We start from the raw sequence: 23943 nt of genomic DNA, 5'->3' as shown, positions 1-23943 counted from the left end.
TACCAGCAATTTCAGCTGTTCTTTGGTGTTTGACAGGAGCAAGTGGTGGATACAATTAATCATATTGTCTGTTCTTCAAACCGTGAAAGATGCTTCATAAGGCCGATTTTCCAATGTATCTTTATTTTTATAATTCTTGTACTTTTCCCATGATCTAAAAATTTTGGTTTGACTGAATATTTTAAAGAGTAGAACTCAGGGCAATATTTTTAAATTATAGCAGAAATAATATTTGATATCTAAAACTGATTTTGAAAACTAGGAGCACAGTTAATGGTTTGCCTTTTTTCTTCTATTAATCAACAAATTATATGTACATATCATCCATCATGCCTTTCTGTGCATTTGCAGAATAATTTACACAACTCCCAAGCTGCCCTGGCCCCTGAAAAATGTCAATTACAAAATTATTTTTTTTTAAAATTGCACAGAAATTGACTTGTGTAACCCAGTCAAAGTGCATGGAGGCTGTACAATTATTTCTCCATAATACATTCAGACTGAATGAAGAGGTCTGACTTTTCATACTGTCTTCATTGTTATATCATAGTGACGGTGCAATATGAAAATCTATTGGCTATAGGAGTAGAACTCTACTTCTGAAAAGGGAATTTTGTGCTTCATAAGCAAAGGCATTTTACCTTGGTGCAAGGAGGTAATAGTTCCTCTTTAGACATCTGGTGCAATTGCATCTGAAATGTTCCAGGAATCCCATTACCAGAAAGATATTAACAAACTGGATAGATTTCAAAAATGTTCAAAGACTGGTGGACTGACTTATAAGGGAAGATGAAAACAGCTAAACAAATATATCTAGGCTAAATTTTGTGTGCCTGTGGGGTCATAATTCTACAAATATTTCACAGGTGCAGATGCCAAAGAGGTTAAATAATTCTATTTAGCCTGGCACAAGAAGGTATAACTAGGAGAAAAGGGATCAAATTAAGAAAGGCAAAAATTAGGCTGAATATCAGAAAACCTTCCTAACAGTTAGAGCTATTAGACTATGAAAGAGTTTCCCAAGGGATGTAATACAAGCCTTGTTATTTGGGACACTTAAAATTAGACTGCACAAAGTACTAAGAAATGTACAATCTTGCTTTGGCAGGGAGATGAACTAGAAAACCTAGTAGCTCTTTTCAGTCTCTTAAAATCTGTGACTTCAGGGTCTGATCCTGCACCATGAAAGTCAATCAAAGTTTTGCCACTGACTTCAGCAGTACTGGGATCAAGCCCTCTGCCCATACTAATTATGGCCACCTGGCTTCTTCCTTTGTCCTCTTGCCCCCACAAACTGCCAGCTTCAAATGCTAAATTTCTCACCCCTTTTGTTCCTTATTTCCAGGAAAGGCTCAGCCCTCTCCAACTCCAATTAAAAAACCATAATTGTACACATACACTGTAAAACTGCCTTCCCTAGCCCTCCCCGGCACTCCCAGATTGAGTAACAATATTGGCAATGGGGGAAGGGAGACATAATTCTTGTAAAAGAACTCTAGTTCTTTTAGATAACTTTGAAAGGGAAAAATAAATCGTTTGACGAAAAGAGACGGATCGGGGAAGGGGAGAGTTGTACAAATATACAGCGAGCGTTTTTTAAAATGCTACAGTGAGAGCAGAAGCAGCAAAGGGTTATAGTGTGGAGAGAGAGAGAGTGAGAGAGCACGCATTATTGATGATACCTTGAAGGGCTTCCGCTTACATTGGTGTTAGCAATCTCCTAGGCACATTTCCTTTTTAGATTCAGAGTTTATTTAACCTGCAATATGAGTATTCGTTACCAAGGAGTACCCTCCAGTTATTATTTGAAGACACAATCTTTGTTTTAACCAACAGTGGGGTGGGCAGGAAGTTGAGTGCAGTGTAATCTTCAACCAAGAAATCAAGCTAGTAAATGTGTAAGTGAAAATATTAAAGATTTTATTGCTTTGTACCAAGAGAACCCGGTGTACTAACCACACATCCGTGACATAAGTAGAGAAGAGGTTCACTTACTGATAAATAACAATCCTATTCACTAACATTTGTAGATCCTACAGTAATGGACCTCTATCTTAAGAGCCTGATTTTCACTATAGGACTTCATCTCTGTTTCCCCTGGAGTGTGCCCATCTTTTGGAATGTACCCATTTTCCGAGCACTAACCCTGCTGTGTGCAAATAACAAAGCCTGCACCTCCGCAGTCCAGTTGGGCAAATTGAAATTTTACATGCAAAACCCATCGCCTCTGCACAGACCCGTCAGAACCTGTCTGCTACACATGCTAGTCCGTGGAGACAGGTGAGCATCAGTGGACATGAAGGGGGCTGAAGAGGTGATGTCAGCTAGGGATTCTGAGCTTGAAGGGGGAGGCTGGAAAGGGTGCTGAGTATGGGGCTGACAAGGAGGTGTAGGAAAGTCAGCTAATAGGCTTTTTAAGGATTTACATTTCCTTCTCCTACCTGTCAGCCCCTCCAGAGTATGCTTTACCCCTCTGCCATGCCTGTATGTGTTCTGCAGCTCTCCCCGCCAAAAGTGTTTGTTTTTTCACTCAGAATATTTTTCCAAACCCAGTTCATATTGAAAATTAAAGTCCAGTGTTGCAGAGTAGGAAAAAAAGAAACAGAAACACTATCAGTAGATAAGACTCATTGCCCTTCCAGGCATGCTTGATTCCCAGGGCAGCCCAATAGGAGGGGTACAAGGCTACTCTGGCTTTGTATGTGGGCTGACAGACAATTCAGTGCAGGCCTGTAGACCCACTGGCCAGAGATCAGTCCTGTCCTCTCTAGTCTCACTGGGGGCACCTCTGGATTGTTCTCCTGTCATTCAGACATGTACCTGTGTCTCACGTGCTACTTTTAGTCTGTTCACCCTGTTCTCTGCTGCTGCGGGCCTCCTGCCACCAACAATCTGCTTCCAGGCTTAGCTTTCAGCTTTTGGGGCCTGATCTTCCCTCCCCAGCCAGCTGGGCTGTCACCACTTGCTGGCTATTCACACTTACCTACAACCCAATGGCTCTCTCCCTGTTTGCCCAGTCTCTGTGTGTCACCTCTTTGTCCACTGAACTTAGCATCATGGAGCCCTCTGCTGGCTGGATGCTGAAATGAGTCCCTACTGTTACTAGCATGATATGTGGTCAATATTTTTCTTCTGGCTCATGATGAAAGGGGATGGACTCGGAGGTGTCACTACTGAGCCAGTATGGTCACTACAATGCTGAAAAAAGACACTGTTTAATCTAAAACCCTCTTGATGATTTTAAAAAAAAATTGGCTGGGTCCTCTGGTCCTGGTGCTGAGGATTTGTCCCATCTCTCATTGATTCACTCTGTCATGGTATGTATTGCTTTTCTTTAGTAATATAAACTTGGGCATTGTAATGTCTACTGTTTTGCCAGCTAGAAGGCGTAATATCAGATGAATTACTAGTATTGCGAGTTTAAATATCCCACAGCAGAGCTTTTAATATTGTCCTAAAACTAAAGGTAGTATGATGCCAAACTGAATAATTTGGTCTTTCCTCGGATGACTCAGTGACCCATGAACCCCTCAGTGCCAAGGTATGTACGTTCTGGTTCACCAAAGAATGTCAGCTGTCTTAAATAAAAGCCAGGTCACATTGGTCATTAATATCATTGTGAAATGTATGTACAGATGCTATGTAAGGAATTATGTATGTATCTTGGAAATATGTTCTAAAGTCTGTATCAGAATAGAGGTAACAAACACGTTTTCTGTCAGACAAAAGATATTTGTTCACCTGTCTCTGTTCGCATGTAAATTAAGCATTGTAAGCTAACACAATGGAAGCTCCATTTACATACGAAGTCAATGGGGGGAGGATGTGAAATAAACAGGGAGGCAGCACACCACAGAATAAGCCACGTGTGTGGGGGGGGAGGGGAGGGGAGTGGGGGGCAGTGGTGCTGGCTATCATGGGTCTGGGTACTTTGTAGGATATAAGGAGAAGGCGAGGAAAACACCCCTTTATCCTGCACCTAGGAAGTAATTGAGCAGTGCAACTACATTCATGAAAATGGGATCACAACCAGCCTTGGTTGAAATTCTGCAAAGGACCTTTGAAGTGAGATAAACTTCTGTAGACAGAAGGTTAGTCTGATAGGTGTAGTCTCTAGAAAGCATGTTATGATTTTCTTTTATATGTAACCTTTTGATTCCATTATCCTTACTCACTATCTCTTGACTCTCTGATAGTAAACTTCTTGTTGTTTTTCACGGTAAATATATCTCAATCCTGTCATACTATATAAGGAGCTGATCCTGAGATGAATCATATAGGTTGGTGTGTACAATGTTCCCTTGGGGATAGCCGGCCTGGTATTCCTGTGAGTGTTCAGTGGAGAAGGGGCTGGATGCTACAGGGCAATGCTTCCAAGGGGTTTGGGGACTGAGATGCACTTATTAAACTGAAAAGCAAAGTAAGGGCTAGCATTCCCAGAGGAGAGTGCTTAAGTGGATAACATGCTGGTAGGGTCAGGGAGCTGAAACCAATATAAGCACAAGCAAGTTTCCTTCACGCTGGAGGCAAGATGGTAATAAGGTGGCTCTCAGTCGTGGGCACCCTGAGACCCGTCATAGCCATCACTCAACTAAATCCAGCTAGGAATTTTAGCACACATTGATCCATTCTTCTTAGCAAATGATAGGGAAAATCTGGCAATTGTATTTCATGAGCATCGGTGAAATACTGTGGAGAGTGCCATACTTAAAAAAACCCCTAGACCCATGAACCAATCACCCAAAACCATAATACTAAACTTGACCTATATAACATATATTCAAATTCTGTGATTATTTAAAATCTAAGCAATTTACCTCAGAGTTAAATTATTAAAAATAATGTATTTTAAAATTATTTTCCCAATCTTTGCAGTCCTCCAGCATCTGCAGTTCTCTATTTGTAAATTATTACCCTCATCCTTTTATTGGAAAATTGAAAATACCCTTTTTTTTCCCCCTTGATTTGGTATATTACTAAAAAATTCTGAAAATAAATTTAAAATTAAAAAATGACAGTGATGCTATACATATCTGACTAACACCTGAAATTTCTAGTGCTTGGAGGGCTGTTCCTTGGAAGTAGTAGTGCACCTAATGAAACTCTATTCTGGAAAATTGTTTCTTTGTTTATTATTCAGTCATGTATGTTTTTGTTTGTTTTATTGGACCTAATCCAAAAATCCTTACAAAGTTCTTTATCTATCTATAGAAATACAAAACTCTCCTTAAAATGGAGTTTCGTCGTAATAAGGGGTTCAAGATTTGTCTTATTGTAATTTGTTCTTTTTAGCATAATTGCATTTCAAGTTATGAGCTGGATTAATCTCATAGCTGAAGTTGAACAGGTTGGCATCTGTACATTTAGAATTCATGGAAGCTGTCCAGCTATGTCAGCTGGCTCTTTACAGATATCTGAAGATAACATTCATCTAATGAGGGCTGTTCATACTGTAGTACTAGAGGCTGTAGGGTACAAAAATCTTCAGTTTGCTGAGAGCTAGCAATTTGGCTGGGACTGTTCTTCTGTTTGCAGTATGTAATGACATTTTCTTCCCGCCTCAGGACTTGGAGTTCAACTGGAATCTTTCATAGCGGAGTGAAGCTAGAAACTTGACAGATGCCTGTGCCACCCCCGCCGCCTCCTCCTCCTCCACCACCACCTCTTCCAGCTTCTGGAGGACCACCCCCAGCACCTCCACCATTGCTATCTTCATTACCTCTGGTAAGATCTGCTTTTTATTTTGATTAGTGTAGCAGGGTAAATTTTATCACAGATTTTTGTGATAATAGCAGGGGCAAAGCCTGCAAAGTATTTTGGGTCAGGTGTTTTGAACAAAAACCTAGGCTGGGGTGTGTGTGTGTGTGTGGTTTTGTATGTGTATGTTTGTGCGCACGCAAGTTTAGCACTCATAAGTACCCCCCAAAACACAGAGAGCTTGATTTTAGTCTGAAAATGTGCATGTGGGAAGTGTTGATTTCTTCTTTCATTTCTAATAGCTTGTATTAGAGATTTTAGTGTTTTTCCTTGTGGTGTATCCCTAGGAAGAAAAACACCTATGATGCTTTTATCATGTTCACACGTATAGCTACTGTATGTAACAGATCACCTGGTTGCATGTCACCAACTAGTGCATGTGCCCTTGCAGTGAGTGGCTGATGCCCTGGCTGGAATTCCAGATTCTTATTGTACTTTGGTTATGCTGATCCTTGGGGATGCTTCTTCAGGCCCTTTTTAATGTGTTGCAGTCACTTGTTTATGGGGTGTTTCAGCCTTGAAGCTATGACTGTAGAGAAAATAATGAATAGCCATATTCAAGGCCAAGCACCTCTGATTTCCTCATACACTTTCTCTGCCACGGCTATACTCCTTGCAGCATGCATTAGTTTTCTATCGCTGTAGAAATAAGTGCCCAACTCTTTCAAAAATAGAGCTTGCTTTCTTTTATGCCTTGTGGTGCTGATATAAATACATACTTCAGACCCTTGAACTTCTCTTTCCTGCTCTTACATCCATGCCTATGTTGTGAAGGAGTCTATCAGTTTTATTTGATTATGTTCCAACTTTGTCCTCTCCTAGGGAGATATTACCTTGCAACTTCTTTATTTGCCATTCCAAGTTTTAAAGAATTAAAACTGAACCATCCTGCAAAACTATCAAAAAAGTGCAAGGTGGTGAAGGGGGAAGGAAAGAGAATAGTGCGTGGCCTGAAAACATACAGGTTGAGGAATTCTGGTTTCTCTGGTTTAATTTTGATCTTCAGGCATATTGACTGGAGTTTTCACATCTGTGTTCCTGATGTTTGTCTCACAAATCCAGTTAGATGCCGAAATAAGTGGCCTGATTTTCAGAGCAGTTTAATGCCCACAACTGCTATGGAAGTCAATAGAAGCTGCAGGTACCTGTCTCTTGACTTTAGGCACCTAACTTTAGGCATCCAGTTTGAAAAATTTTGCCATGATATACAAAGGGGCAGATCCTCAACTATGTCCCAAATGTAGGAAGTGTGTATATGTGTGCAAAAGTGGCTTCAAGCTCAACATTGCACTCCCAGATTCTGTTACAGTCTGTGCAGGGCCAGTTTCCCAGCAGAGTTAGTGCTGTTGTCAGGCTATTCTACCTTACACCAACTATAAATGGCCCCAGGTGGCTGAGAACCTAGCCAAAACCAGCATAACAAAGGGGTGTCCTGGTCATGCCACTTTTTCCCTGGTACACCATCAGCAGGAAGGGATTGTGGGATAAGAGCCTCTAGATCAGTTCCATGTAAATTCATTCCTGCACTGGGATGATCCTTTGACTAGTTATACTGGTTTTAGGGCCAGTTTACACTGGTGGCACAGTGGAAAGCAGCCACGTCACACTTTTTAGAATCTGCCCCAAAGTGTCCACCACTTCAGTTACAAGGTTACCTCTCTAGACCAGTTGGAGGCAACTATGTGGCAGGTTTTTAGGGACTAGATGGCACCTTAATGACCCAACATTCTCCGCAGTCTACCTCAGAGTTATTCCTCTAGAACTAATCATGTTCTCGGGCAGACTGGTAACTGGCCTAATTCTTCTTTGGTGTAAATATCTCTCTCTCCCTCCCCCCCTTCTTGTGGTAATTGCAAATCCCTTCTGGAAGGCTGCGTAGCGGAGGCCCAACTAAATGTGTTGCTACTGTTTTCTGCAGTAGGTCTGGTTACTGCCTCCCATTATTTGTCACACATGGCACTATATCTGTTCGGGGGAAAATGGAAATATCCCAGACATAAGGAGCTTTTAGAATATGCAGCAGCTGGCTTCAGTCAGTTCATACTCTGCCTCCAAAGTGGTTACGTTTTACCTTGAATTTTGCTCTCCTTCTGTTGCCAGAGAATGCTGACATCTTCCCATCATTTCATTTTAATGAATTACAAAATGTATTTCTAATTTATAAAGCATACTCAGTACATTACCCTGTCAGCTGGAATTTGGAAAATCTTCCAGTGCAAGTGCATAATTTAAAGGGAGCAAATGGATCCTTCATAAAGAATTAGTAAGACGATTCTGCCGAATGTTATTCTCGCATAACAGTGAAAGGAATCTTCTCTGCTAAAGTTGAATCAGAGGGAAGACCATTTTTAAGAGGCCCTCAGTGTCTAGTTAGTGCTACAGAAGCAAAATGCTGACATAGGTCAGACCCCTGTTACAACTGTGCATCTGGCTAAAGGTGTTAATTGGGGAATCCATAACAAGTAGCTACAGACCCTAGATTCTTTTGCTAGGAAGATATTGTCTAGAATTTGGCATCTGTATCCTACAGCTGCTAAAACTGCCCAGCTGTTGCTACAGCTGCTGAATTTATTGTTGGAGAATGGAAATATAAAAATGATAGGCAGTAATATAAAAGTACCATTGAAACAAACAAGCTTTGCCTAGTCAGTGCACACAGTTGAGTCTACACACACACGTAAGTAAAGGGGTAATTTTTATACCGATTCAGTTAAACCAGCACAAGTTTTGTATGTGGACAGACATAAGCCCGGTTTAAACTGATACAAGAGTCTTCATGCACAAGTGTTGCACTGCTGCAACTTCTGTGTGTAGACAAGACACAAGGCCTCCATTTAGTATTTAAATACCCTGCATTTTCAAGCATGCAATTATATGGGATATGAAATTATATTATTTTTAAGAGTCCTGGATACTGATACATGGACCTCTTCAGTTTTCATCTTTGCTATAACTAAGGGGAGCTTGTCAGATTGGCCTTCAGAATAAGGGGAAAACCTATATGATGGGGTATTTTATGAAAAAAATTATCCTGAAAGATCTCTTATCTCGTGTGGGAGCTTATCTTGGTATTTTATCTAGAAGATAGCACAGCTTTTCTTAGGGGATCAAATAACACTTGTGAAATGTTGCTATGCAGGTGTGATCTGACATCTGGCTTTGCTACTAGTTAATTCAGGTGAACCTGCAGAGAGTGAGTCCTTGCACTTACACAGATCAGATGACATTTGTTAAAGAAGAACCAGTCAATTACTTCCCACTTTGTTTTTGTCGTTGTGACAGAACGAAGTAGGTGATTCAGGCCAGGCGAAGTCTAACAAAGGGAAAAGAAGGATGCTGAAGAATTAAGGGGGCAAAGAGTTGAGGCTGGTAGAGTAGGAGACTGTTGATGTAAGGGGAGTGGGGACAAAAAGATTGAACACAAGGAAAGAGTGTAAAAACGGAGAGGAGGACTGAGATGGAACTAAGTTTTAAGAAAAAAATAAAAGAAAACAGCTGAAACAGAGCAAGGTTGTTAGGTTCGGTTTGGTGGAGCTTCTCATTTCTACTTCCCAGCAGTCTCCTTTCTTTTTTTCTGTCTCCCTTTGGCTTTGCCATTAATGGATTGAGATGTGGCCCTTCAGTTCATATCTGTCAGGCTTTTTGACCCTTGTGGCACACCTGCCGCCTTATGTTTGTGTGACATGGTCAAGAAGTACTTACATGTGCAACGTGGTTAGAATAATCATGGATCAAGACCACGCTGCATCAATTTTATTAAATGTCACTAATACTTTGGAGAATATTGGGTTACCCTGGCCACATGAGAAGTTAACAACTTCCACTCCCCAGGGTAAGTGAAATAATACATAGATTCATAGATATTAAGGTCAGAAGGGACCATTAAGATCATCGAGTCCGACCTCCTGCGCAACGCAGGCCACAGAATCTCACCCACCCCCTCCTGTGAAAAACCTCTCACCTATGTCTGAGCTATTGAGTCCTCAAATCGTGGTTTAAAGACTTCAAGGAGCAGAGAATCCTCCATTACATTACCTACTTGCCTGCATATTTTATCAACATCTCATCTAAGATAACTCTGGATCCCTCGTTAAGCCACAGTCCTCAATGATTTTGCATCTTTTCTTTTCTCCAAACCCCAAACTGCTGTTTGCTCTTGAGTCCTTTGCAATTTTAATGCCTTCCTTGAGTCAGATGCAAATTAGTTTGGTTTATACTGGTTTTTAAATCTCTTGAGCTTGGAGATAGTCTGATGTGAATGCTTTAATTATAGAACTGTGTTCTACTTATTTCGTAGCTGACATGTTTTTTTCCCATTTCTTTTGTAATTCTATCATGCAAGCAGTCACAAAAAATGTTGAAATGATACAAAGACAGAATTCAAGGCATGTTAGGAACCACCTGTGCCCAACAGCTGAAAAACTCCTGGCTGCTTGAGCATGTAATAAAACAAGGCTTTCAAATGAATTTTTGAGAGGGAATGTGGGAGTATACATGCAGCAAGAGGTGTAGGTGCTATTTGTTAGATATTTATGTGGCACCGTAGGTGGCTGATACAAAATGTAAATATAACTAGTGGGAGTAATTGAGCATCACTTTGTGTGCCTGCCTTCAGGGGTCATAGATAAAACAGAGGAGGAGTTGTAGGAAGAAAAAAAATGATAGGTTTAGGCAGTGGCTTATAGAGTCTTAAATCTGGGTCCTCCTGATGGAAAAGGGGCAATTGAGGAGTTTGTCCTCATAGTCCAATAAAACTGAAGGAGTTTGTTTCATTTAAACTTTCTAATCTTTCTGTTTTCCTGGGCTCTTTTTTTTTTTTTGAAGTGTGTGTTTTTTTTTATTTGGTAGGGGAACAGGTTCCTATAACAGCCCATGATGATGTTAAAAACAGGCACTGGTCTGGTACTAGAAGGATTACAAAGATGTCATTGCTTAAGCTCTCAAGAGAAGCAGGACTGGCTCTAGGTACCAGCAAAGCAAGCACATTCTTGGGACGGCACATTTCCAGGGGCGGCATTCTGGCCATCCCTTTTGTTTTTTAAATCCACCAATGTACAAAAAAAAAAATACATGAAGATCAAAAAAATCTCCAGTAGTGCGATAGGAACGTGACGTGAAAAATATCATGTCACGTCGTGACATGGTCACTCATAATGTGAACATGCGTAAATGTGTAAACGTTAACGATTGATTAAATCAGGAATCACGATTACTTGTGTGTACTGTGCTGCCCTATCAGCGCCATTCGTGCCAATTTCCATGTTGCATCAGTGATTATATGGCTAAAATGCCAGGACGAAAACAACTTTCTGGTGCTGCCTACCGGCAACAAAGAGAGAAACGGCAAAAAGGATTAGAAAAACTATCTCGTACTTCAAATAAGTATTTTTAAAAAGTCGACAATCAAGGAGAAAACTCTAAGCAACGCATTGAATGTGATTATTCATCAACTGATGAAGACCAATCAAACCAAAGATTCTTTATCAACTGATAAAGATGAACAACAATCTGACCAAAGATTATCTTCGCTAACTGATAAAGATGAACAATCACAATCCATCCAAAGATTAACTACTTCACTTGAAGAGTCCAGAAACGAAGAACTGTTATCCAAATCTAAAACTGAAGAACAATTATTGGAAGGTGGAGAGACCTACATAAGATCGGATCCAAGTACATGGCCGACAATAATTACTGATGCAATGCTAATGATTATTGTGAAAAAAGATCCTTCAAAACTAGATCCTACATTTGAATATCCATTTAATGAATCGAATTGTCTATTTATGCCATCCAGTATGAAGAAGAAAATGAAAAATGGGGAACAAATTAATCGATCGTGGTGTGTGTATTCACAGACCAACAATGTAGGGTTTTTTGTTTTTGCTGCAAACTGTTCTGTAACTCAGATATTCTTCTGGCCACTGCAGGTTTTAATGACTGGCGAATTTTGCATCAGCATTTGAAAGAACGTGAAACATCAAAAAATCATTTATGCTCATGGACAAATTGGATGCGGTACAGCAAAGTCTACTAAATTCAGAAATTCTACTTTGGCAAGCTGTGTTGAAACGTTTACTGGCAATCATTAATTTCCTAGCCGAACAGTGCCTCACATTCTGTGGATCCTCGGATATTTTATATGAGAATAACAATTGAAATTTCTTGAAATTCGTTGAGTTATTGGCAAAATTTGATAGTGTTATGGCTGAGCATGTATGAAGAGTGAAACTTGGAGAGATGCACACCCATTATTTGGGTAAAAATAATGAAATGATAAAATGAAATAATACAATTATTTTCTAATGGAAAAAACACAACAGTTTTGTTATGAGGCTCATGATGATCCTATTCTCAATCCAAAAGAATTGTTTAAAGTTGAATGTTTCTATTGAATGTATTCTGGATGTAGCTATAACTTCCATTGAAGAAAGATTTTATCAGTTGCATGGTCATTGTGAAACTTTTGAATTTTTATACGATATTGGAAATATTAAAAATCAGTTTTCCAAAGAAGACCTCGTGAAGCACTGCCAAGACCTACACTTAGTGCTCAGTACTGATAACGTTGCTGACACTGATGGAGTAGAATTGTATGATGAATTAATAGCTTTATCTGAGCTAATAGTCCTAAAACTTCTCCTCTAAAAGTATTAGAATTTATAGCAAGAAATGATTTTTTCACTCCAAACACTGCTATAGCATTACGCATTCTTTTAACATTACCAATATCAGTGGCTTCTGGTGAGCGCAGTTTCTCAAAACTGAAATTACTAAATTATTTGAGGTCCACCATGTCTCAAAATCATTTGTCAGGACTCGCATTAATTTCAATTGAAAGTACCATTGCAAAACATTTAGATTTCACTGGATTACTAAGACTACGCAAGTATTAAAAAAAAAAAAAAAAAAAAAACAGAAAAATTCAGTTCATGTAAATTCTTTTAATTTAGGAGAAACTGGATGCACCGGAAGACAGTAACGTTTTTCATTACAGTGTATAGTTGAACCCAAATTGTTTGTAATTGTGATTTTGTTAAAATTAAATGAGTACACTAGTAGGAAACAGTTTTATTTCACAAACTACAAATTCTCTGTTTTCATTTTTTAAAAAATTTTAAACAGTCAAAAAACCTCCCAAAACAAAAAAAATTGCAAAGTGCAAAAGTGTGTAAGAGTTCTCCCCGTAAGTTTTTCATCCATATGACTTTGAGTGTAAAAAAAAAAAAAAAAAAAGGGGGGGGGGGATTTTTTTTGCTTGGGGCGGCAAAAAACCTAGAGCTGGCCCTGAAGAGAAGAATGAGAGTAGGTGTTTTGGTAACCTGCTATTTGTTTTAAAGTGCAGTAGTCTGTTTACTGATCTGCTGCATGTGTCTACAAGCATGCATTTCTGATATTATGTTCAATCAACATCTATTAAAATGTTGATATCTTAGGAAGTGTATTGTATGTACTAGATCCTCACAGTAGATGTTTGCTTAATGATTCAGACATTTCTGAAGTTAAAGAAAATATTTCTGCCTCTCTTCAGAATTATTTTGTTCTGTATAATGAAGTGTCGGGGCAGAAATGAACCAAAAAGACACGATGGTTCAAATAATTTAAAACCAACAGAATTACACCAGGAGTATATGTCCCATTGTTATGTTAAAACCAAAGGTGAAAAATGTTCTTGCTTCAGGAAAGCATTGAGTTAGTACAATGTAAAACTTGAAATAATGCTAAAGGTAAATTATCATATGGATTAATCATAACTGTTCCTGAATTCTTATTTAATGAAATAGAATTAAGGGAAAATTACAATAGCTGCTGAACATATGGCAATCTACTGGTTTCTTCAGTTGGCTATTGTACTAACTTTCTATTCTTGCATTAAAAACCGCAGAGGAACAATTCCTCTCTATGTAGCAGTGTGATAAATGCATAATTTACACAGAGATAGAATTTCCAATGTTAGGGAAAACATCAGATGATCTCTGCACTGGGGGACTTTTCCCCTCTTCTCTTTCGTGCAGTTGCTATATTTTTTGTCAGAGAGAACCTTGTAAGCCCGCTTAAGAAAATTGGAAAACAACAGTGTTATCTCTGAAGTTGTGTGGGAGTTGTTTTGCTGTTATGACATTTTTGTACTGCTAATGTTTAGAAATGGAAATAATACATGTAGAATAACTTGGTTGAATGGCATGGGAATTTATTGCCTCATGCATTTTGGATATATCTTTGAATACTCTTAAGTCAGGTACATGATTCATGTAACTTATGAATATTTCTTAGTGTTCTGTTAACTAGTTCTGTTAAGAGACTCTCCCAGATGTAGAGGTGAAAGATCACAATACTTTTGAGCAATGTCAGATCTTGGCTGTGTTTCAAATAGACTTTGACTTCTGTGTCTCTTCTAACTTCTAGAAGGAGTGATCTAATACCAGCTTTGGTTAGAAATCTCTTTTCAAGGGGTTGTATATATCTTTTTATTCTGTAGTAGCTAGAATTGTCTTCAGTATGACTCTCAGATCTTAAGAATATAAGCAGAAAAAATTACTCTCCTTCCAGTTTGAGGTGATTTTTGGAGGCAGTAAATGCTGCTGCTCATCGGAATGAAGAGGTTCTTTATGAAGTGATGCACTGCGCAGTCACTTTCTACCCAACTTTGAAGTGAATGCAGATCCCGCAGAATAGCGGGATAAGGAACTAGGGGTGCAAGTCAAATGTGAATCTCTCACAACGCAGTGGAGCACGTTATCAGTAGGCAGTCCAGATTCTATTGCAGCCTTTTAACTTCCTAGTCTGTAGACCTTGAACTGTCAGTCAGTTTTTACTCCCGAAATATCTATTTTTGCTCCATATTTTTATCAAGCCTTTAAATAGACTCCAGAATCATAAGATTTCCCAAATACTGCAGTATTTGGGCATATGTAAAAATAGGTTTCTTACATTAAATGCAGCTTGAATTTGTTTGGCTTTAATAGCTGCAGAGAGCCAGGCTGGATTGCTGGAAGACCTGGACCATTTGGCATGAGGAGCTAAGCATTCCTGTTGGGTTTTCCAGTGCTTTCTTTATTAACTCTAGAGGCAGGATTCCTTGAACCAACAGACTAAAGAACCCCTCTCCCCCTTTTTTTTTTCTTTTTAGACCACTCACCAGTGCCAGTAGTGCCAACTCCTGTTACTTCATCAAGAATCTTGCGATATTTGGTGGTTTTCTTAAAGCTGCTCCTGGGGACAACTGATAACCTGAGAATCTCAGCTTTCACTTAAAGGGAAATTTTGAGCCCTTATTGCTGTAGTGGAAAGCTTGAAAACACAAACAGAGTGTACTCTAAAAGCTCAGAAGGCAAGCAAAAAGAGCTTCTAAATATATTTTTTTTAATCTCATGATTTTGAGGTCTAATTCATAGATTTTTTTTTTAAAAGCTTGGAGTTGGCAATACTGCACCCCCAGTCTTATCTTTTTATGGTATCCCTGCATATTATCATTCAGATTAGAGTCTGAATTTGGAGTTTGGCCCATTCTGTTGCTGGGTCATCTCTCTCTGTAAAAGTGGTGATGAGAACCTTAATTTAAAAAAAAAAGGTCTCAATATAATCTCAATATTTTTAGCTTCATATGGGGTATCTTAAAAAATGGGGTGAGGGGATTAGGAGAATATGCAGTCGCCTACCTTGACGATGTGGCCATATTTTCGGATTCCTGGGCAGACCACCTGGAACATCTACACAAAGTCCTTGAGCGCATAAGGGAGGCAGGACTAACTGTTAAGGCTAAGAAGTGTCAAATAGGCCTAAACAGAGTGACTTACCTTGGACACCAGGTGGGTCAAGGAACTATCAGCCCCCTACAAGCCAAAGTGGATGCTATCCAAAAGTGGCCTGTCCCAAAGTCAAAGAAACAGGTTCAATCCTTCTTAGGCTTGGCCGGTTATTACAGACGATTTGTACCGCACTACAGCCAAATCGCTGCCCCACTGACAGACCTAACCAAAAAGAAACAGCCAAATGCTGTTCAGTGGACTGGAAAGTGTCAGAAGGCCTTTAACAAGCTTAAAGCGACACTCATGTCTGACCCTGTACTAAGGGCCCCAGACTTTGACAAACCGTTCCTAGTAACCACAGATGCATCCGAGCGTGGTGTGGGAGCAGTTTTAATGCAGAAAGGACCTGATCAAGAATTCCACCCTGTAGTGTTTCTCAGCAAAAAACTGTCTGAGAGGGAAAGCAACTGGTCAGTCACTGAAAAAGAATGTTACGCCATTGTCTACGCTCTGGAAAAGCTACGCCCATATGTTTGGGGACGGCGTTTCCACCTGCAAACCGACCATGCTGCACTAAAGTGGCTTCACACCGTCAAGGAAACTAACAAAAAACTTCTTCGGTGGAGTTTAGCTCTCCAAGATTTTGATTTCGACATCCAACACATCTCAGGAGCTTCTAACGAAGTGGCTGATGCACTCTCCCGTGAAAGTTTCCCAGAATCAACTGGTTAAAATCGTCCTTGAGATGTGGAAAATATTGTTAGTCTTTATGTACTTGGTAGTATATTTAGAGATGCATGTGTCTTATTAACTCTGTTTTCCTAGAGCTCCAGGAAGAAATCCCAGCCAGTGTTTCACCCTAGCTGAGATTTGGGGGGCGTGTCATAAATATAAAGGGAAGGGTAAACTCCTTTGAAATCCCTCCTGGCCAGGGGAAAGCTCCTCTCACCTGTAAAGGGTTAAGAAGCTAAAGGTAACCTCGCTGGCACCTGACCAAAATGACCAATGAGGAGACAAGATACTTTCAAAAGCTGGGAGGAGGGAGAGAAACAAAGGGTCTGTGTCTGTCTGTAGTCGTCTTGGCCAGGGACAGAACAGGAATGGAGTCTTAGAACTTTTAGTAAGTAATCTAGCTAGGTATGTGTTAGATTATGATTTCTTTAAATGGCTGAGAAAAGAATTGTGCTGAATAGAATAACTATTTCTGTCTGTGTATCTTTTTTGTAACTTAAGGTTTTGCGTAGAGGGGTTCTCTATGTTTTTGAATCTAATTACCCTGTAAGATATCTACCATCCTGATTTTACAGGGGGGATTTCTTTATTTCTATTTACTTCTATTTTTTATTAAAAGTCTTCTTGTAAAACACTGAATGCTTTTTCATTGTTCTCAGATCCAAGGGTTTGGGTCTGTGGTCACCTATGCAAATTGGTGAGGCTTTTTATCCAACATTTCCCAGGAAAGGGGGGGGTGCAAGTGTTGGGAGGATTGTTCATTGTTCTTAAGATCCAAGGGTCTGGGTCTGTAGTCACGTAGGCAAATTGGTGAGGCTTTTTACCAAACCTTGTCCAGGAAGTGGGGTGCAAGGTTTTGGGAAGTATTTTGGGGGGAAGGACGCGTCCAAACAGCTCTTCCCCAGTAACCAGTATTAGTTTGGTGGTGGTAGCGGCCAGTCCAAGGATAACGGGTGTAATATTTTGTACCTTGGGGAAGTTTTGACCTAAGCTGGTAAAGATAAGCTTAGGAGGTTTTTCATGCAGGTCCCCACATCTGTACCCTAGAGTTCAGAGTGGGGGAGGAACCGTGACAGGGGTTATCTTGCTTTTTTCCCCCTGGCTGCTTGTGTGTGGATTTCAATTTGCCTCGCCTTGGGTAATAAAGAAAACTTGCTCTCTGTGTGTCTTGAGTATGTAGCCCATTGTGCTGTCTAATACAAGTGTAGTTGGAGATGATCTTCTTGTAGACAGTGTTGTCACCATACAGGCTGTAACTGCTCAAATAATCGGGGTATTTGTGGATATCTAATTATTTGATTTTTTTTTTTTAAATAGTGGAAGAGGCTGGCTTGAAAGGAATGGTACTTTTATAGTCATGTTGAACTGTTACAGCTCAAGCCACATGAAACTGTAATCTTTATATATAACCTTCTGTATTTGTAGCTTCAGTGGGGCAATATGAATACGAAGATAAAACCATGCCAAGATAACATTGCTCAATTTATTTCTGTCTGGACTAGTACAAGGACATGTACTGCATATATCTGTAGATGATAATACTCTAATGGTGTGTTAACTAGGATCATGCTGACTTTGTTGGTAGGAAGCACACTTCATTTAAGCAGTTGTGTTCTGTGCAAGGCTGTTTTTATAGTAATCTCCATTGTGCTTAACATCTGACTTTAGTAGAAAACATTCCAAACTAGAATGGCCGTAAGTTTTTCATCCATATGACTTGTGCATCACTTTGCTGAGTGTAACTCACTGAAATACCAATAGGCCATCTGCGATACATACACATACTCAGGTGCAAATTGTGACTGGTGGAATTTGCAATAGATTTCAGTCAATTAGTACTATTCTTACAACCTTTCAGTTTTAAAAAAAAAACCCACACAATGCCGTGACTTAAACTTCTGTACATTGCTGGAATGTGATGTTACAAGAAACTGAAAAGATGTTCATTTTTTCCTAGTCTTAAACTGATTAGAGTTTTTCATGGATACAAAAGGTCATTTAAAACCTTTGAAATGTGTTTGCGGAGGTAGCCAGACAAGGTGAATCATATAGTTTCTTTAGAGCAGGCCTAGATTAAATTATGATGCCTGTAGGAGGTCAGAGATGCAGTTATTATTTACTTGTATTACTGTAGTACAGAGGAACCCTCATTATGGACCAGGAGCCCTAGGTGCTAGACAAATACAGAGTCAATGTGGCCAACTCTCATGACTTTATTTTGAGTCTTGTGATATTTGGCATTTTTCTTAAAGTCTCATCTCCTGGAATTATGTCATTACATGAGAATCTCAGCTTTTACGGGGGGGGGGGGGCAATGCTAGCCCTCATAGGTGTGGCGAAAAGCTTGATAATGTGAAATCAAAAGGAAAATATAAAAACTTTAATATTTATTATTTTTAAAAATCATGAGATGTTTAAGCCAATCTTGTGATTTTTTTTTTTTGGGGGGGGGAGTGGGAGGCAGGCTGACTCATGTTTTTGGAGGACTTCAGATTGACCATACTGCAGAGTTCACATTGCTACCCACCTTGGTGCCCTGTGTGATTATGTGTCTGAAATGGTTTGAAAGCCTGCTCTGTAGAAAGAGAACTTGACTCAAAAGTGTACACCAGCCTGATCAAATTTGGATGCCAGAAAGTTAGGCACCTCAGTAAATAAAAGCGGCTCGGCACTTCTGAAAAAACCATATAACTTCTGTTCGGTTAACTAAACATGGATTTACATTGGGGTTCTCAAACTTCATTGCACTGGGACCCCCTTCTGACAACAAAAATTACTACATGACCTCATTAGAGGGGAACCAAAGCCTGAGCCCCACCACCCCGGCGGGTGGGGGAGACGACGAGGACTAAAGTCCAAGCTAAAGTGATTTCACTAACTGGATTGGTGTGTGGTGGTGGCGGTGGTAGGAGTGATGATGGAAATGAGTGCTGGGGTCCAGCTGCAGACAGTTAAAGTCTTGTCTATGCTTCTTTCAGTTTCCCACCATAGCTACTGTGATGGGATATTGCATCCACATGCAGTATCTTTGGGGACCATATTGTGTTAAGTTTATATATTGCTGTGTGCCAAGGATTGTATGCAACTCCAGGGGGGAGGTTGCCACCGCTCTGACTGGAACTAAGAGCTGTGAGTAGTGATTAAGGAGAATCACTCAGGTTGTAAACACCTCTACCCTTGGGGAGGCTAGCATATATTGGTTTAAACTTGGGTTTCCGGAGACCAACAGGCAAAGAAAGGGTTTTTTCTATAGAGACTGACTCAGGGCCTTCTTTCTGATCCAGAAAACATAAGCAAAGTTTCTTCTTGATCCTCATTAATTAGAAGTTGACTTGTGACCTCGAGGGTGGAGTATGTATATGCTTCCAAATCATGTGTTTTAGGTTTTTTTATTGTTGTAATGCTAGATGTTCTCCGTACCCATATAAATCTTCTATCTATTTCTGACTCTTGCTAAGCTCCTGCACTCCACTGCTTTCCAATTGTGTAGTCATTTACAATTCTGTAAAGAGTATACAAAATACTACCATTCTGATTTGGTAGTGTTTTACACCTGCGGTGCACTGTGTGAATGATTACACAAGGTGCAGGGCAGTGAGAACCGGGTCCATTGACATTTAAGGGTCTTGTGGAATACGTGGGTCTTACAAAAAGCAAGTCCCTATCATCAAGTGCAGTTAGTGCTAGAAAATTCTGTTTCTAGACATAGCTGCAAGTTAAAATTAATAGTAGTCCCTATCTCCCCTTTACTATCGTAGAGGAAGGTCAAGGTGAAGGAGAAAGCACCTTGGCCTGGCCATGCTGATTCAGGTTCTGTTTAGGTCAGCACAATAAAGTGATATAGTCCTGATGTCCTAATGTAACCCACATACCTCCTGGGTGTGGTGTTCTGTCCCATCTAGTGGCACTGAGACCACTTAGGGATTAATGAGTCTGCTCTACAGCCTTGGCTAAGTGCCATCTGGCTTTTAGTTCATGCAATAGAAGCTCATGTATTTTGCTCCAGAAGTCCCAGGTTCGATCCCGCCTGCCGATGACCAGGTTCTGTCAGCATTTCAAGTGGGGGCTCGTCTGGGATTTCAACTGGGAAGTCTGTGAAGCTTGGGACGTGTTTCCTCAGCTAGGGGAAGTATGTAACCGACACGCCTTCTGAGTGTGGCACCCTGTGCTATCTCGTGGCACCGAGACCACTTACAGAGAGATTAATGAGTTTGCTCTACAGCCTTAGCTAACAGCCATATAGCTTTTAGCTCATGCAGTAAAGGCTCAGGCACTAAGCTCCAGAGGTCCCAGGTTCGATCCCACCCACTGACGACCAGGGTCTGTTGGTGTTAGACTAACAGACCCAATAAACCATTTTGTCAGTAAAGTGTACATTGAATGTGCTTTCCACCTGCATTTTGATTTGTACAATGTCTACTGAAAGAGAGAGGATGGGCACATTTTGAACACAAGTTATCTACATATTAGATTTGTTTTCCTTTATTTTTCTTTGTATATATCTGTGTGTGAACTCTAAGTGCATTAAACTAATCCATTTTCCAGACGTCTTTAAATCCTGTTAATTTAAAACAGAAAAGCCCTAAAGGCCAAGCCTGTGAGAGATGTTCAGAACTCTTAACAGACGTGGTATGCATACATCACACAAGAAGATGAATGATCAGGGAGTTATTAGTTTTCAAATGATACCTCACAAGGCATATTTTGTACAAAGACTATTACAGCAGTGTGTAAGTACAGGAGTGCTTAGTGCCACTCTGACATCCACAGCTGTGTGTCAGCCTTCTCCTGTCTCTTTTCTAGCCACAAACCTATCAGAGCTTCTTCTGGTCAAACAGCTTGTGCAATTGATTTACAATATTCTTTCCCACCATCTTGACAAACTTGTGCAGCTCTGTATTTACAACAGCATACAGTCCTTAGCTCACTTAGCCAAGGGGCGGAGACAGATGGTATCTTTCCCCTGAAAGATCTCTCCTGGCTCCCCCTACTGAGCACTTCCTTCCTGAGGCTTTTCTACTTTCTGGGCTAGTGGGGTTAATCAGCCTAACAGCTCTCTCCTTCTCATCCCCAATCTGTCAGTGAGGCACAGCTTTGCCCCTCAGATGTACTCTGGGGTGGTGATATTAGTGATCCAGTGATCAGGGTGCTGGTACAGATGCTGTTGCCCAGCTCTCTGTCACAGGCTGCCTAGGAACTGTGTAGTATAAAAGGCCGCAGATATGTTTTTGCTGTACTGTTCACTTGTTTAACAACAACTCTACCCTGAATTGCTGTGGGAATTAGATCAAGAATGCATTTCAGAATCAGAGTGAAAGTACCCAGCCCAACCCGAATACCCACCTGAGTCAAGAAGGAATTCCTCTTTCTAGGTACCATGGTAGGGTTGCTACCTGCCTGTTTTTAACCAGCCTGGCCTGTTTTTGTAGTGTCCTGCCAGCTGCTGGTGAAAATGTGCCCCTTTTTCCACTGGCACTGATGTTCTCTCTGTAAACTGCAATAAACACGTGTGACAGTGTCCATGCAGCGTGTAACTTCTGGCACGCACATGCCATGTGACTAAGAAGGGTGCATACTGGCACAGCACCTGGGTCCCACTCTGCAGGCCAGGCTCTCAGCTGAAGCTGCAGTAGCTCCTCTCAGCACTGGGGATCGGGAAGAGGGACAGACCTGAGGCTCACCAGCAGAGAAGGGTCAGGAGCAGGGACTGGGATGAGGGGAGCAGGGGCTCCTGGAAGGGGGCTCCCTTGAGGACTGAGGCTCCTGGGAAAAGGTAAGAGGCAAAGAGGCCTTGAACTGCCTTTAGTTCTCCACCTGCACCACTTCCTGTATGAGGGGAGCAGACAGGGTTAGGATACTGGTGTGGGGGCACCTGAGGGGAGAAGAGGAGGGTCAGACTGATGAGATCCCTCTAGGGGGGAGGACTGTGTCTGTTTTTTCCATGTCTCGGAGGTGGCAACACGGCACCCGTAAAGTTTTAAAAATACTAGCACAATTTTCTTCTTTAAAAAATAACTAATATTACCATAACTGGTAGAATCTTTCAAACAGCTAAATGCCTTTTACTCTTAAATAACTATGGAATCTGAGCACCTCTCAAGGATTTATGCTGAACACACCCCTGTGAGAAGACAATATTCTCCTCCATCTTGTAAAGAGAGAGAGAAGAAGATTCACATGGCTATGGTGTAGCTGTGGTGGCACACAGAGTAGACTCCCATCATGAATGGGCCCTTGGAAATCTTCCTTCAGAAAGAGTCAGCATGGGAGGATTTAGTCTTCTGAAGTCCCTCAGAATTCCATTTTCTAACTTTATTTGTGGTCAGCCTCATGCTCTACTTCTTTCATCTTATTAGGTGAATAGAAAAATACTATTTTGTTTTTACAGTGCAGATATTTGTAATCAGAAATAAATATAAAGTGAGCACTGTACACTTTGTATTAGAAAATGTAGAAAATATCCACACATTTAAATAAATGGTATTCTATCATTATTTAATAGTGCAATTAAACACATGACTAATTGTGATTAATTTTTTTAATCGCTTGACAGCCCTAGTTCTTATTATGCCTTTCTCCACTAAATTAAAGAGCCCTTTAATGTCTGGTATTTTCTCCCAGTGAGATTACTTATACACTGTGATCAAGTGATAGCTCAGTCTTCTTTTTGATGAGCTTAAACAGGTTGATCTCTTTAAGTCTCTCAGTGTAAGATTTTTCTCCAGCCCTCAAACCTTTTATCTGTGGCAGCTTTTTTTGCCCCCCTCTCCACTTATTCAATATCTTTTATAGCTTGTGGACACCTGAACTGTATGCAGTATCGTTCTAACCAGTCATCTCCCTGCTCTGACTTGCTACTCCCCTGTTTCTACATCCAAGGGTTGCATTAGCCCCCTTTTTTTTTTTTTTTTTTTTTTTTTTGTCATAGCATCACACTGGGCACTCATGTTGAATTGCTTGTCTGCTATGACCTTAAATCCTTTTCAGAGGCACTGCTTTCCAGGATACAGTCACCCAGGGGCAGCGAGTTATATACACTGTAGTGCCCAGGTTCCAGCAATACTCAGGGCCCGGGGGCCCAACTCCACCAATGTTTGGGGCCAGGTCTCTCTCCCGGCCCTCCTGCCGCCCCCCTGCACCTCCCCTGAATGTCCCCTGGCCCCCACTTGCTGCCCCCGCTCACCTCCCCGAGCCCTGGAGCTTGCAGCTCACACTGACTCTGCTTTGCCGCTCCCCCGCATCAACTGCTGCCGCCGGGTCCTAGTGCCCCGCATTCACAAATGGCAAGGCAGGCTGCCCTTACCCTACCCTTCCGTCCTAGCCCTGAGCCTCTCCAATGCCCCAAACCCCTCAACCCCAGCCCTCATTCCCCCCTGCATCCTAATCCTCTGCCCCAGCCCTGAACCCCTCCCATACCCCAAAGCTCTCATCCTCAGCCCCACAGCCCTCACCCCTGCACCCCCTCCCCCAGACCTCCTCCTGCCCCCAAACTCCCTCCCAGAGCCTGCACCCCCCCATCCCCTCCTGCACCCTAATCCCCAGCCCAGGGCCTGCACCCCAGACCTCTTCCCCCCACCCAAACTCCCTCCCAGAGCCTTAGCAGGTGGGGGGCAGAGGTTTTTTTTGGAGGGGGGGGCGGGTTCTGGGCACCACCAAAATTTCTACAAACCTGCCACCCCTGCAGTCACCTGTTCTTCGCGGATGA

At 41.1% G+C, this 23943-nt stretch overlaps 2 protein-coding genes across 7 annotated transcripts in view; one reads left to right on the top strand and one right to left on the bottom strand.

The window, feature by feature from the left end:
* The window catches only part of SCRN1 (secernin 1), a 144186-nt gene that overhangs the window by 36025 nt on the left and 84218 nt on the right, over window positions 1-23943 (bottom strand). The gene's annotated exons all lie outside the window — the stretch shown is intronic.
* Window positions 1-23943, top strand: part of WIPF3 (WAS/WASL interacting protein family member 3) — a 60160-nt gene that overhangs the window by 18416 nt on the left and 17801 nt on the right. For 5 of the 6 annotated variants that reach the window (XM_073333592.1, XM_073333588.1, XM_073333591.1 and 2 more), the window contains exon 2: window positions 5565-5724. In XM_073333592.1, the coding sequence (XP_073189693.1) occupies window positions 5620-5724 (105 nt within the window). In that variant the 5' untranslated portion in view covers window positions 5565-5619. Of the gene's footprint in view, window positions 1-2016; window positions 2281-5564; window positions 5725-23943 lie in introns of those variants that run through there. The other variant, XM_073333589.1, reaches the window with a different exon arrangement.

The sequence above is a fragment of the Lepidochelys kempii genome, chromosome 2 (genome assembly GCF_965140265.1).
Source record: "Lepidochelys kempii isolate rLepKem1 chromosome 2, rLepKem1.hap2, whole genome shotgun sequence".
NCBI classification, from domain to species: Eukaryota; Metazoa; Chordata; order Testudines; family Cheloniidae; genus Lepidochelys; species Lepidochelys kempii.
The sequence above is the reverse complement of the archived record's forward strand: the minus strand, read 5'-3'. Positions and strand labels throughout refer to the sequence as shown.